Source organism: Pteronotus mesoamericanus, unplaced genomic scaffold (genome assembly GCF_021234165.1).
Source record: "Pteronotus mesoamericanus isolate MK-2021 breed Mesoamerican mustached bat unplaced genomic scaffold, CSHL_Meso_final contig_53, whole genome shotgun sequence".
Taxonomy (NCBI): Eukaryota; Metazoa; Chordata; class Mammalia; order Chiroptera; family Mormoopidae; genus Pteronotus; species Pteronotus mesoamericanus.
The window spans coordinates 5,252,604-5,267,416 of NW_026555195.1; the positions used below are offsets into that span (position 1 = coordinate 5,252,604).

Genomic DNA, 14,813 nt, shown 5'->3' on the forward strand with positions numbered 1-14,813 from the left:
AATACAGGCATATGTGCATGCCAAAGCGAAAATGTACGCAAGCAAAGGGGGAAAACATATGGGTGCCCATATGGTGAAAAGCGCATTGCTAGACCTTCACACACTTCTCATTTACAATGAGAACCAAAGTTAGTGAACATAAATTTGCTTTGCAAAAATGTGAGAGGAACAGCTTGTTTGCCCATAACTGTTCCACTGAGCAAGATATGTATAACCTTGATTTCTCATCTCAGACACCTCTTTTTCACACTCTGAGGATTAATTAGGCTCTAAACACAACTTCAGATAAGAAGCAAGGATCCTGGCTGCCTTGGAGAGAGACAAAGAAGTAAGAACATGACTGGATGATATAGCAGGTCAAGTAATGGGCAATTTCTATTAGTGGCAGGGAACTTGTACCTGGGATGGCTGAGAAAAGAAATGAGGTTGGTAGGTCTCAGCGGGTTTATTTTAATTGAAGCAGGGAAACAACAGGGACCTACAGCAGACAATAATAGCATGAATGTGGTTTTTATTTGGAGGCTGTGCTTTTCTTCTAAAAATTCTGGGTGGTAGCTACAAAGTCCCTTGACATAGGAAGGTAAGTGTGGATTTAAGGAGAATCATATAAGAGCATTGGTTATGCTTTAAAGCCACGGAGCACCCTTGGGTGCCCCAGATCAGATAACAAGCAAAATTTGATAAAAACATATCATTTTTATATCATACCTGCTCCAACTTCAAGCCGTGGGAGCCATCTTTGTACAGGATAAAGAGCTGCTTTAGACTTGAAAAACAGGAAGTAGTTTCCTTTACGGATTGACCACTTCAGCTAGCTCTGAGTCACTCATCTTTAGTTAACCTTCCCAAGTTTATCTCTTTACATCTGAAATAGGCAGACCATTCCTTCGCTGACCTACTTTAGACAGTTGCTGTAAACTCACTTGAAATGAAGCATGTAAAAATATTGTATAAATAATAAATTCCTACATAAGCATATCATGCACAGAAAACTAATATTTATTTTATTTTTATTTTTTAACTTTTTTATTTTGAAATAATTATTGTTTCACAGAAGTTGCAAAAATAGTAGAGGTCCCATGTACTCATGGCCCACTCCCCCAATGGTGGCATCTTATAGGATTAAAGGGCATTAGCAAAACCAAGTCATTGATGTCAGCACAATGCAATGAACTGTGTTATAGAGCCTATCTTCAATTTTAAGTTTTTATACATATTCAGCGCGCGCGCGTGTGTGTGTGTGTATGTGTGTTTGTGTATAATTCCATGACATTTCATCACACATATAGATTCATATAGCTATTAAAACAATCAAAATATGTAATTGTTCTATTACTGTAATTCAGTAAGGCACTGCCTCCTGGCTGCCCTTTGCCCTCCCTTGTCTCTTCCTGTGGCAAACATTAATCTGTTGTGTATCTTTATCATTTTGCCACAACTGAGAAGGTTATAAAAGTGGAATCATATGGTACATACAAGCTTTTGAGATTGACTCTTGTCATTAAGTATAATGCGCTAAAATCCATCTAAGTGTATTAATAGTTCATTCCCTTCTGTCTCTAAGTAACATTTCATGGTATACCAGTGTGTTTAAACATTTACCTATTGAAGGACATCTTGGTTTTTCCCAGAGTTAGCTATTACAAATAGAACTGCTATGCTATTCCAAATTTGTAGGTGGACCAGAGAGACACTAAATCACTAATGAATGACCCAAGACTGTCCAGAAATAGAAACAGAGACAGAGGTAGGGATATGTATAATCATAGGCATAATAATTAAAAAGGTATAATAATAATCATTAGCCCTTCTCTCTCAGAACTCCTGTGACATTTAATGAGTTAAAACATGCAAATTGTATAACAGGGCTTGACACACAGTAAACACTGATCACAATATGATCATAACCATTGAAATGGACTCAGGTCAATGCAGAAGGGAGTCAGCTTTGGTTACCCGGAAACCCAATTCTGAGAAATAACTCATTCACTTGCTCCCCCAGGTATTTCTGTATATGAGTAGATTGTAGAAGCAACACACTCACAAGTGAATAGCTGTCATCTTAATATGTCCATGGAGAGGAAACAGAAAAGGAGAATTCTTTATTTTCCACAAACACCTGGCCTTTCCAAATATGTCACGGGCCGTGGAGGCAGGTGTGTGAGGCATTAGAGCGGGTTGCTGGGGCATCCTGGGAGGGAGACGACCCTCCTTACGGCACAACAGCCCCTACTGCCTGCTCTGCCACGCTCGTCTTTGTGACTTCCACGTTATTCACTGTTTTCCGCTCCTGAGGCTCCCCATGAATGCTGGCCCAGTGCCTTTCCATAAGGGGAAGAGAGAAATCCTTAGGACCTCTCTGTTTCACAGATGTATTCCAAACTCACTGGCCACCTGCCAGTCCACTTTGCCTGTGTGTTTTGGGACCTACCCACCCTTCCCAGGGAAAAATTCTCTGGGACCGTGCCCTCCTCTTCCATCGTATATACTACTCCCTAAACTATAGGTCACTCAGCACAGGTTTCCAAGCACATGAAGGCTGTCAAACAAGTGCTGTATTCTCTAGCAAATCTGTATAAATGAGTGTTTTTTTTAAGATGATTATCTGTTACTGAAAATAAATTAAACATAACTCTTTATATCTAAAGCTAAAGTATGTAGTCCAAGGCTCAGCGGCTTTCCTGTTGGTGGCAAACCCTCTGGTTGTGGGTTTACAGGGCACTTTTCTCTGAGATGTTTGCGATGCTTAGTAATTGGGATCCTGTGGAAGGCCCAGCTTCCCCGCGAAGTGAGGCGATGTCCTCTGGGAACGCCTTGCTCCTGGGGTCCTGCCACAGGTGTCAACATTGCGAAGGAAACTGGAGGTCAGGTGAGGAGACCTCCAGCTGCAGAGCCAGCCTGGAGATCAGACACGCTTGGGTGTCTTTAGATCAACATCTGGAACCTTGGTGATTTTTTCCAAACTTTCACTGTACTTTCATAAGAAAGGCTTGTTCTTTTGCTTGTTTCAAGTGAAAATGAGCCTATGAACTATGTATCTCTTCATTTTACTTTTTATCCAATCCTGCCAATCTCAGAGATTTTCCCACTTTGCTTTCACCCGCCTCCCTAATCTACCAACAATGGAGTTCAGGTAACCACCTTATGTCTTCTCCTTTAATTCTAATATATAAGTGGAAAAACTGCCATTTTTCCAGAGCATTTTCTTGATTTATTGAGATTTTGCTTCTTGACAATTGTCTTTAGTTTGGCTAAAATAAACTCATAAATAAAAATTCTCTATATGTCTGAACATTTCTTACATTGAGAGTCATTAGTCTTTTTTTTTTTTTTTTTTTTGATTGACTTTAGAAAGAGAGGAAGGGAGGGATTGAGAGAGAGAGAGAGAGAGAGTACTGATGTGAGAGAGAAACATCAATTGTTTGCAAACTTGCAACCCAGGTACGTGCCCTGACCAGGAATTAAATCCGCAACCTTTTGCTGCATGGGAATGGCGCTCCAACCAGCTGAGCCACTTGGCCAAGGCGACAGTCATTAGTCTTTACCCCCTTCCCACAATTTCTAGGGATTGGAGGCATGTGCTTGGTCTTTCTAAACCTCAGAGTGATCATTATATTTAATCTTTAATAAGCTGCTCCTTTAACTTATCCTTTTTTAAAAAATAAAAGTCTGTTTATTCATTTGTGTTATATAGATCCCCACATTTAAACAACAAATTTCAAATATTTCATTAGCATTTTGGGAACACAGATGTCCAATGAGCTAAATTCTCCAAAGTAATCCTGTTGGGATTTCCAGGGAAATGTCATTGCAACTTTTTATTTCTTCCTCTTGCTTGCTCAACTAACCAGTAAATTGTTCCCAAAATGCTGTTCGACGTTCCAGTTTTATTGGCTGTTTTTCTGAACCTTTAAAACAACTTCCAAAAGCCTGTTCACCTCCAAGTGGGAAGTAGTAGACTTCTAAAAATAAAGATTGGTAGTCACACGCAGAAGCAGCTTTTAAACTTGCAAACCCTCCAGGTCCCTATGCTTTTCAAACTTGGGAAACCATGCTTTCAGTTCAAATGTCATTGCGGGGATGGGAGGAGACAATAGGGGAGAGCGGAGACAGCAAGTGAAGGCCAGGACTATCAAAAAACAAACTGGAACTGGAAAGTAGAGCACAGCCTGGGAGACTTAAAGAGGAGAGGGATACTTTAAATTTAGGATTGTATGATTTTTTTTTTTTGAGGTTGAATCCAACTATTACATTATATAAATGCTTGGGAATATGGATGAATCTCCCTTATGTGCAGAGGGAAATTTTACCAGTGCGCCACTATAACAATTGTTCAAAGCACTTAAACAATGTCCAAGTGCTTTCCAAAAGATTTCTAGGCTTAGAAAACTATGTATTTAGAATCAAATAAATGCATTGTGGGATTTCTGCATTTATAAAGACATCTGACTTCACCAAATATGTACAAATCGGTCTGAAGGTTAGACATATTTTTGTATATAATGTAAATCTGAAATTCTCCCTGCCTTTGAGCAAAATTCCCATGGGGCTCATGTCATCAGGAACACACACTATTGCTGTGTTTATATTAGAGCTGACCTTTGTGATGTTCCTTATGTACACTTTAATATTCTTGTTAATGCTTCTTTATAATATTGACATTTTGGGTTTCAATATAGGAGGGCTTTATACAAAGAATATTTGGTGTCTTTATTTCTTCTGCTGTTACAAACCAGGGGCTGAAATAGGTGTTCTCTCTGTGTAGGGAGGAAATGAAACAGCGAAAGCTTGAATGATGGTCTTAGTGACGAATCCAGCCTCTCACTGGGTAAGCGCTGCTCACATAAGGTTTGTTTCAAATTGTGGGGGTGGGGAGTGTTTCAGGTCATTATTTGCAACATCTCTATAGTTATATTTTTCAAATGTAATTGAGATTTAATTAACATACAATAAAAGGTACCTATTTTTATTATACATTTTGAATAGTTTTGACTAACTTAATCATCCCATTCAAGATATAAAACGTTCCCTTCACCCCCTCCACCAAATTCCCTCATGCCCCTTTGCAGTCAAGCTCCGAACACTCCTACCCTAGGTAAGCACTGGCTTGATCACAGTCATTATAGACTAGTTTTGTCTGTTCTAGAATTTCTTATAAATGAAATCACGGAGCATGTATTTTTTTTGTGTGCCTCACTTCTTTTACTCCACATAGTGTTCTTGAGATTTATCCATTTTATTGATTTGTTTCTTTTAATTGCTAAGAAGTCCTCTGCAAGAATATATTAAAATGTACCTATTTACTTGTTGATGGTTATTTGAGTTTTTCCCAGCGTGAGACTATTCTAAATGAAGCCACTATACTCTTATGTGTATAATGTGTATTTGTTGACATTGTTTTCAGTTATCTTTGCTAAATATCTAGAAGTAAAATTGCTGGATTGTATGTGTTAAGTATTCATTTAACCTTATAACAAAGTGCCAAAATTTTTCCATAGGCCTTATGCCATTTTATGTCCCAGAGTTCACATATAAGAGTTCCAGTTGCTCCACATCCTCACCCACATCTGATATTGTCAGTCCTTCCAGTTTTTGTCATTCTAGTAGTTGTACAGAAGTATCTCATTAACTGTTTTATTTTCAGTTCTGCGATAAAGATGTTGAATATATTTTCATGGGCTTATTTTTCATTCATATGAAAATTGACCTTCAGTGAATTGTCTGTTCAAATATTTTGTTTAGTTCAAAGTGGGTTGTTACAGTTATTCTGTAAGAACTCTTTATATGGCCCAGATGTAAATTCTTTTTGCCAGATATAAGTACGGAAAATGTTTTCTCCCAGGCTGTGGCTTTTCTCTTCATTTAATCTTAGTGGTATTTTTAATTTTGATGAAGCTTGTTATGGGTTGAATTGCATTCCCCTCAAAAAGATATCTTAAAGTCTTAGTTCCCTGTGTCTTAGAATGTGGCATTATTTGGAAACAGAATCTTCACAGAGGTATTCAGGTTAAGATGAGGTCGTTAGGGTGGGCCCTGATCCATTGTGTTCAGTGTCTTTATGAAAAGAAAAAAATTGACAGAGAGATGCCCATAGGAAGAAGACCATGACGAGGCAGGTCAGAGATCAGGCTGATGCGCCTCTGCATCCAGAAACCCCCGAGCTTACCAGCAAGTCCCCAGAAGCTAGGGGAGGGGCACGGGAGAGACTGTCCCTCACTGTTCTCAGAAGGAACCGTTCCCGACTGCCCCTTCATCCCGGGTGTCTAGGCTGTGAGAAAATGCATTTCTGTTGTCTAAGCCATGCAGTTGGTGGCATTTTGTTATGACAGCTGTAGGAAAAGAACACTGAGCCAAATTTATCAAACTTTTAATGCAAGGTTACTAAGATTTATTTCTATGTTTTCTCTAGAGCTACATTATTTTAAAATCACAGATAGGCATACTCCACAGATTTTCCTCCTCACTGGGTTTCATGTTTAGATTTTCTAATGACTGAGGGAGCACTTGTTTCTTGTATAATTTCTAGAATTAATCATAGTTTCTATTAGCAACAGTGTAAATATATATCAAGTGGCTTGGTGTCCATCTCTTCAAGTTCTACAAGGAGCAAGTTTTTGTTCCAAGGGGATAGGGCCCCTTGTCCTTTTGGTTCCCTTCCTGTTAAGTTGAAGGTGATCGTACTCATGTTTTAATACCAGTCAGTTAGGGCCCAGCACAGGCAGGTGCAGGAGCACTTCACCCTTCCTTTCACCCCTCTACTCAAGAGGACTATTCGTGTACAGGCCAAACACACGTGGCTATAGGTAAATGTCCTGAAAATACTGAGCGAGGAGGTCCGTTTCCTCCTGGATACACAATAGCATCAGAGCTTTCAATGGACACTAGTGTTCTAGTGCTCTCCTTCAAGAAAGGACAAAACAAATTACCCACTAACCCACACAATCTTTACCTCGAGAAATTAATTTATTTGTTGGAAGTTATTGTTATGGCACCTTTCTTCTTCATAGTTGAGAAAACGTAAGTGTGCTAAGGTCATAAAAATGACTAAAATAATAAGTCAGTAACATTTTCTATGAATCTTTGTTTGGAATAGAATACTCAACAACTGATGCATGTGGCCTTTGCTTTTACATTACTCTGTTACCGTGCAGCATTGTTTTCCAATTCCTGAGGTTCTGTTGTGCAAGAGGATCAAGTCTTCAATATACTAACTCTAACAACTTTCTACAGGTAAACGCCTTACCCTTGACAGACAGGTGCCTCCAGGTCACAGTTGGCTCTGGTCTGCCAATCGCAAGACACAGCAGGGTCACGCTGCTCCCCTCGTTCACAGTGATATCTGAGGAGATGTTCATGATCTGTGGAGGAACTGTAAAGAAACAGAGAAGAGAATAAATGCATGAGAATGAGAATGATTCTTTACACTCAGAAGAAGGCGTTAGCCTATAAATATTCATATAGCATTTTTTTGTAATCAGTATTTTCTCAATAATAATTTTCAGATTTCTCGATTTGCCAAGGATGTGGCCACTAACACAACACTTACATTGCTTTTATGTCTTGTAGCCAGAGGCAGGTATGTGTGTGGGGTGGGGAAGAAGCACAGGAACTGAAGAGAAGGGCATTAATGCTTCTTGATTGAAAGGCAAAACCAAAAGGAAACTACTTATAAAGTTGTCTAAGAGTTCCTGTCTGTCCACACAGTCATTTATTTTAGTGGAATTGCTGACCTAAGCAGAGAGTCATGCGTTGCCCCCAGTTAAGCTGTTTTTTTTTCAAAAGCCAACCACACTAAATTAGTTACCATTTCCTGAGCATCCTGGACGCTTTCACATTCCTTGATCTTGCACAGATTATTTCATCCTGCGATTTTTTCCTTTTACGTTGCTTTACCTGAAAATTCCTTCTCATTCCTTAAAACATCTCCTTTAATTGTCTCTGACCTGCCCAATCATAGTTGCTTTTGCTCCTAGCCCGCTAGCAACCCACTGTCCCTGCTGCTATTGCCACCATAAGATGGATTATAACACATAAGCTTGATGGCATCACTCCCCAATGGTGAGGAGCAGGGCTCCAGAGCTCAGCTCCTCTCCTGCTGAAAACCCGGGGCAAGGTAAACTGCCTTCCCCGCTTCAAGCCTTGGTATCCTCACCTGCAAAATGCAGATGGTAGTAGTGGCTAAACAAGTTGTGTTGCGAGGTTTAGCTAAAACAATGACTTAGCAGAGTGCTTGATAGAAAAGAAGCCCTCAGTAGATGTAAGCTCCTGAGATGACAACAGAGAGGAAGGCAGACAGCAATAACAATGTCTTTCTCTACAATCTGTTGATCTCTCACGGCCCGAGGCCATGTCCATTTCCCCTGAGGAGCTCAAAGGCTGGCAGGATCCCCGGTTTTGCTGTCAGCCTTGTCCAACCGGTAGCCCTTGTTTTCAATTCAATTCAAAAGTCAGCATCGGAACACACCCTGATTCCCCTCAACTCCTGCTTCTCATCGCCACCGCCCTGGCTGGGTTTCTCAGCAAATTTCACAGGAACAATGGCAATTGCCTCCCACCTGGATCCTCCCACCTGTTTCCTTTCCAGTTTTGGATCCCTCCAACCTACCTCCTCCATATGGCCAGAGGGGCCTTTCCAGGCACTGTCTAAGGAAACTGTCCCCTGCAGGACTCCTTTAGCTCCCCATTGCCCACGAGGCTTCACACACACCCTCTTTTGCACAACTAATTTAAGCCCCCTGACGTCTAAGCCCCAACCCACTGGCAGGCTCATCTCCAGGCAGAGTCCTCCTCAGTAAGACCACACTGCAAACACTGGACTTGGTTTTCTTCTTTCCTGGGAACTTGGCAACACACAAGCACTGCTATAGTTTTGCTTTTCCTTGTCTTCTCTTCATTTTCTACCTGAGAAGGTATGACTCAGATATCAAGAGACCTCAAAGGTCACCTCCCCTCAAATCCTGAAAAGGGGCTCACCCATCTCTGCTGTTGCATCTTGTCCGAAGAACAGATTGAACACATCTAAAAAACTAAGGAGAGCAAAGCTTTTAATGGAGAATTTCTGATACCTAAATCTTTCTACTCAGTTTTCTTTTAGATTCTTAAAATAAAAGGGAAGACAACAGAGGGAGGATGCTTCAAGCTTATGGTTATGCTGATTTATTTAAACTGCCAGGTTAATTATGAATTATTAATTACTATCCAGATAGAGAGCTAGTGCCACCCTGAGTCAGTGGCAAAGGAGAATTATGGTGGATGCTCAATTCAGACGATGATGCAGCTTGAAGTTTTATGCTGCCAAGACCTTAGAGGTAAGTCTTTTCAAGGAGAAGCTGTAAGTAACATGTAGAACATTTGAGTTCTTAAGGGAATCCACATTAGAAAATAAATAAAAATTACCTAGCTTATAAATCTGCCACATTTTGTATTATTCCTGCATTTGATTTTGCCCTGAAATTTCATTGCACATATTTTATCCAGATACACTCTGGGAAAAAATTGGTACACATTCTAACTGCACTGCATCCTCTTGAGAAAACTGTACTACCTATTTTTCAGTATTTTCTAGCTTGTTAAAATAAAATAGTTCTGAGCTTAGACATGTCAATACTTTTTTTTTTTACCTTTATAAAGCAACAACTTCAGTGCACCTTCCAAAATAGCCTCAGAATAATGTCTGCTTTAGCTGTGTGTGACAGGCCATCTGAAGTTCTCTTTCCTGAGAACCAAGAGTCTCCCTCGTAAGGGGATGAGTGTGTAACATCAACATCATCAGGTCAGTGAAGGCCGATTTGGTACCTTCCAGCTAAGATGCTCAGGGGCATAACTTTCCACATTGCTCCTAATTCTAAGCCTATCTATTTAATCTTCATCTGATAGTTTGAGGGGTCCTGGATTAAAAGATATTTGTAATATTCCATGTGGATATTCAACATGACCTCCTCCTCCCCCTTCTCATTCTAATGCTACCCATAAGGAGGGAGTGAAATTGGGAAGGGTACTCTGGCACCCCCACGGAGCCCCAGGCTATGCTTCAGTAGTCTCCTGCACGTCTAGAGCATTCGCTGTTATTTTCTCAAAGAAGAAAAGACAAAGGGTGTGGGTAGCCAGTAAAAAAATTAAATTGAGAGAAAATAAAGTTCTTTCTGTTCTCAATTATGCTACTTTGTTATTAATGTGTAATATACAATAATGTGTTTTACTTATTAATATGTAACTTGATTATTCTCAAATTGCTTGCACAAGTCTTATTTCATGGATTTAAGAATTATGAGATAAATAGAACAAATATCCTCACTCTTACATACATGATTTTCTAACCATTTTGCTGTACAATCTCAAACTAATACAGAATAATATTGAATGTAACCTGTAATTAAAAAAAAATGAAGCAACTGGGACATGGGGAGGGTTAAGTAATTCACCCCAATTACATGGTTAACCAATGGAAGAATTATTTTCATTAAATCGTGCTTCCTCTTTGTTTAACCGCCATCGTTGCCCCCAAACACAGCATTTATGCTTGCGTATCTCTTTCTTCCGCTTGGAATGCCCTCCCTGCGTATCGTCCCGCACAGCACTTACCGAAATGAACAGAACCATCTCATTCCAGCCTGCTTCCCAGAACCTGTGTGCAACTGCGGGCAGAGTCCACCTCGGTCACCCTGCTATCTCCTGGACCATTCTCTGGGCCAATATCGCTTGCCAAAGGAGGCTCTCAGCACTTTTCATTTGATTTTAATTATCAAATGAATTTGGCAATACTATTATGATCTTTCCCTTGTTTTCATGATAACTTTTTGGAAAAAAGAGCACTTGGAAATGATTGTTTTTTCCTTTTTAATTTTGTGAAATTTGTAGGGATGACATTGGTTCATACAATTATATGGGTTTCAAATGTATAATTCTATGGTACATCCACTCTATAGTGCATTGTGTGATTACCACTCAGTCAAATCATCTTCCATTGCCTTATATTTGACTCCTGTACCCTTTACTAACCCTCCCTCCCTCCTCTCCTCTGGTAACTGTTATCTGTGTCTATGAGTTTTTGTTTGTCTTGTTTGTTCATTTGCTGCTTTCATGTTACATCCCACATATGAGTGAAATATGGTTGTTGAATTTTTATGTCTGACTTATTTTGCTTAGCATATTATTCTCAAGATGCAACATGCTGTCACAAATGGCAGTATTTCACCTTTTTATGGTTGAGTAGTATTCCATTGTACATGTACCACATACTCTTTATCCAATCACCTATCAAAAATTCTTCAGTGGTTTCCATGTCTTGGAAAATTCAAACCAAAACTACAATGAAATACTGCCTCACACATGTTAGAATGGCTATCCTCAACAAGACAAGTAGTAACAAATGTTGAAGAGGCTGTAGAGAAAAAGGAACCCTCATTCACTACTGGTGAGAATGTAAACTGATAGAGCCACTATGGAAAATAGTATAGAAGTTCCTTAAAAGATTAAGAATAGAGTTACCATATGACCCAGCAACCCCTTTTCTGGGTATCTACCTGAAAAATTTGAAAATATCTACTTACAAAGATATATGCACCGCTAAGTTCCTTGTGACATTATTCATGCAAATAACTTTAAATGCCTCTACATATTTTGAAGGTAGAACATTGTTTAATCTGCACTTACCTGTGGCAAACAAATAAATATATATTTACACAAAATATATAGCTAGCGTTTATGAGTACACGGGTAAAAATGCTTAACAATCTTATCTGAAATGCCAAAATTACTCAAATAAAATGATAAGACATACAAGAATCTCATTAAAGGATTACAAATGGCACAGTGTGTTTCCTGCCACATCAGCAGACACTAGGGACCCCTTCCCTGCTCGTAAGTACACGCGTTTGTCCATCTTTACCGTGATGGTGGTAGGTAATAAATGTGAAGATGGTTCAGTGCACAACTGCAACTACTTCAACTTGTGGTCCTTTTAGACAGAGGGATGGAGAGATAGATGTAGACATGTCCGTATAGATATAAACATAGTATAATATTGTCTGTCTCTCTGTTTACATACATACACATGCAGAAAGTGATACAGAAAATATTTTATCAAGTTACAATAAGGTATTTTGAGGAAGAGGCAGATTTCCAAAGGTATCTTTGGGCTCTGAGTTACCATGAGGTTACACATTCTCTCTTTACCCTCAGTGTGGCCAACTACTCTTAAACATCCTAGTATGTCTTGAACCTACCCCTTCCTCTCTCATCTCACTGCTATTGGCTTAGGTGAGAAGCATATCTTCTCTTGCTTGGAATATTGCAAAACTCTCTTTATTTCTCAACCTGCCACCATTTTATAATTTAAAGTCCATACACCCACTACAGTTACCTCTTAAATATCTTGCTTCTGCTTGACACCCCAACATCTGCTTTTTGTTAAAATTGTAATGTCCAAATGTCTTCACAGAATTTGCAAAACCATTCACAGTCTGGCCACAGCCTGTGACTACTTCCCCTTCTCGAGCAAGGAGCCCCACTCATCTCTCTGGGGCTACATTACTCTCTCCTGCTTGTGCCTTTACACTAGTCCTTCTGCTGGGAAAACACTTTCCTAGTTTTGTGCCACACACACTTGTCCTTCAACATTCAACTCAAATGTGAGGTCCTTTATGATGCCTTAGTTTCTCTCTCTTCTGTTTCCAAAACATTCTTGTTTATTCTTTAGCATACCGTTTATCTTTGCAAGGGAACTAGTCCATAGATGAGATCTGCTGTCTTTATCCTTGTGTTCCTATCATGCAACACAAAGCCTGACAAACGAGAAAACCCTCCCCTCCTCGAACGGTAATGTATGAATGCATGGGTTTTAAAGTTGGGTACCATACAATTTGTCAACTGCTTTCCATCCTAGAAATTTGACATTTGCCCTCTCCTTCCCTTGAAATACTCTCCACCCTATTCTTTACTTATATAATGTTTTTCCTCCTGGGCTTGGTTTTAATGTTTCGTTCTCAAAGAAGCCTTTGATAATAACCCTAGTCCCTCCCCCAACCATCTAATTCAGGTCCTTTTGTTTTGTCCTTAACCTTCAAATTTTCCTCAATAATACTTCCATAGTTTTGTGTTTTTATATTTATTTGCATGGCTATTTGTTTAAAGTCTCTCTGTCTCTAAACTACATACTTTATAAACCACTATATTCTCGGTACTTAGAACTATACTTAGTGCATAATAAGTGCTTAATAAAATATGTGTTGCGTGAATAAATGTCTACTATATATACTATGTTAACATATTATTATATACTTATGAGAGAAAAAAGCAGAGTTAGAAAGGTTTTCCTAAAGACAAAATATTTTCTTGTGCAAAGGTAATAGGGGGTTGAAATTTGTGATTCTTGACATATTAGCACCACCTATATGGTTCAAAAGCCATATAAAAGGCTGTGAACCACAGCTTAGGTTCTGGAGCCCAATGACCCATGAACCTTGAACAATTTTTACTTAACCCCTCTGATCCCCTGGTTCTTCATCTGTACAATGAAGACAACAAAATACATCCCTCTAGATTGTTGTAACACAGTGCCTAGAAGTAAATTTGTACTTAATAAATGTTAGTTGTTAGTATTTATTTTTATATGTTCATTATTGATATTATTCATGTTAGTTAGAATCAGGTAAATAACTTAATCAGTGCCTAATTGCTCATGTTCTAAGTCTTCAGTTCCTTCAGCTTTAAGGCAGGACTTATAGGTGAAAATGGCTTTGGATAGGTAGCAAGATTTCATTATATATGCTTCCAGAGCAAAATATAAATATTTGATAAATAATTGCCAATTTCTTCCTTTTCAGCTGGACCATTATACCTATGCAAATACACAAGACACATCACACACATTTGTACAAAGAAATTACTTCAATCTTCCTTATATATTTTCTTCTAAGGGATTTTTTGTTTCTTTGTTTCTAGAGGGCTGAAAGCACACACTTTCAGCACCATGTCCTGTTATTCAAGGGCATTGATCCATCTATTATGACTCTATCCTGTACTTGTCCAGTCACAGTATTTGAAAATCATGTTTCAAGGGTTTTATTTAAGACTGAATGGCACTGTTTTAAAAAGAAATACATGTATTGTTATCTGGACTCACAGAGGCTAAAGTTTGACTACAATTTTTTTCCCATCTATATTCTGTGTGATTTTTGAAAAAGTTTCTTGAGGTATTAAGTTTCAGCCCTCTCTACCATAAAATGGGCATTAAAATATTTGCAACACAGGGACATGGAGATTGTGTTTGTTATATGCTGTTGAATCAGCTCTCACTCCTGGAGACTCTATGAATAAGTGATACCCACATGTCCTGTTCTCAACAGCTCTTAGACGTAATTATTTTAAAGAGACTTAAATAGCTATTATTGTTGTTTTTATTTTATTCTTGTCATTATTATCCCCAGAGAGTAACAAAATTGAGACCATATGAAAGCTAACATAAATATGAAATGCTTTCTGCTACACTTTAAACACTCAAGGCTAATTTACAAAAGTAACAGTGAAGACTTTAAAAAACTTGAGTGTTTTATTCTTCTAGGGTTACCTTTTAAAATTTATTCTAACAAGAGGGCTTATTTTACAAACTAGAGGTAAGATTAATTTGAGAATTGTAGTATACATGTTAGGCTAGGTTGTGCCAAATTCTGTATACTTAAATAATATGATACAGTGACAAAAGACTACATGAAGTGCCTGGATGAGTGGATTCTAACCTCGATGCATCCATACCTGCATGATCTTTTGTAAATCCCTTAACTCCTTTGGCTAGGATATGTGTGTGCTTCTGTGTG

At 38.8% G+C, this 14,813-nt stretch overlaps 1 protein-coding gene across 2 annotated transcripts in view; it reads right to left on the bottom strand.

The window, feature by feature from the left end:
- Positions 1 to 14,813, bottom strand: part of OPCML (opioid binding protein/cell adhesion molecule like) — a 472,446-nt gene that overhangs the window by 96,034 nt on the left and 361,599 nt on the right. For both annotated transcript variants that reach the window (XM_054579472.1, XM_054579471.1), the window contains exon 3: positions 7,244 to 7,369. In XM_054579472.1, coding sequence (XP_054435447.1) covers positions 7,244 to 7,369 — 126 coding nt within the window. The remainder of the gene's footprint in view (positions 1 to 7,243; positions 7,370 to 14,813) is intronic.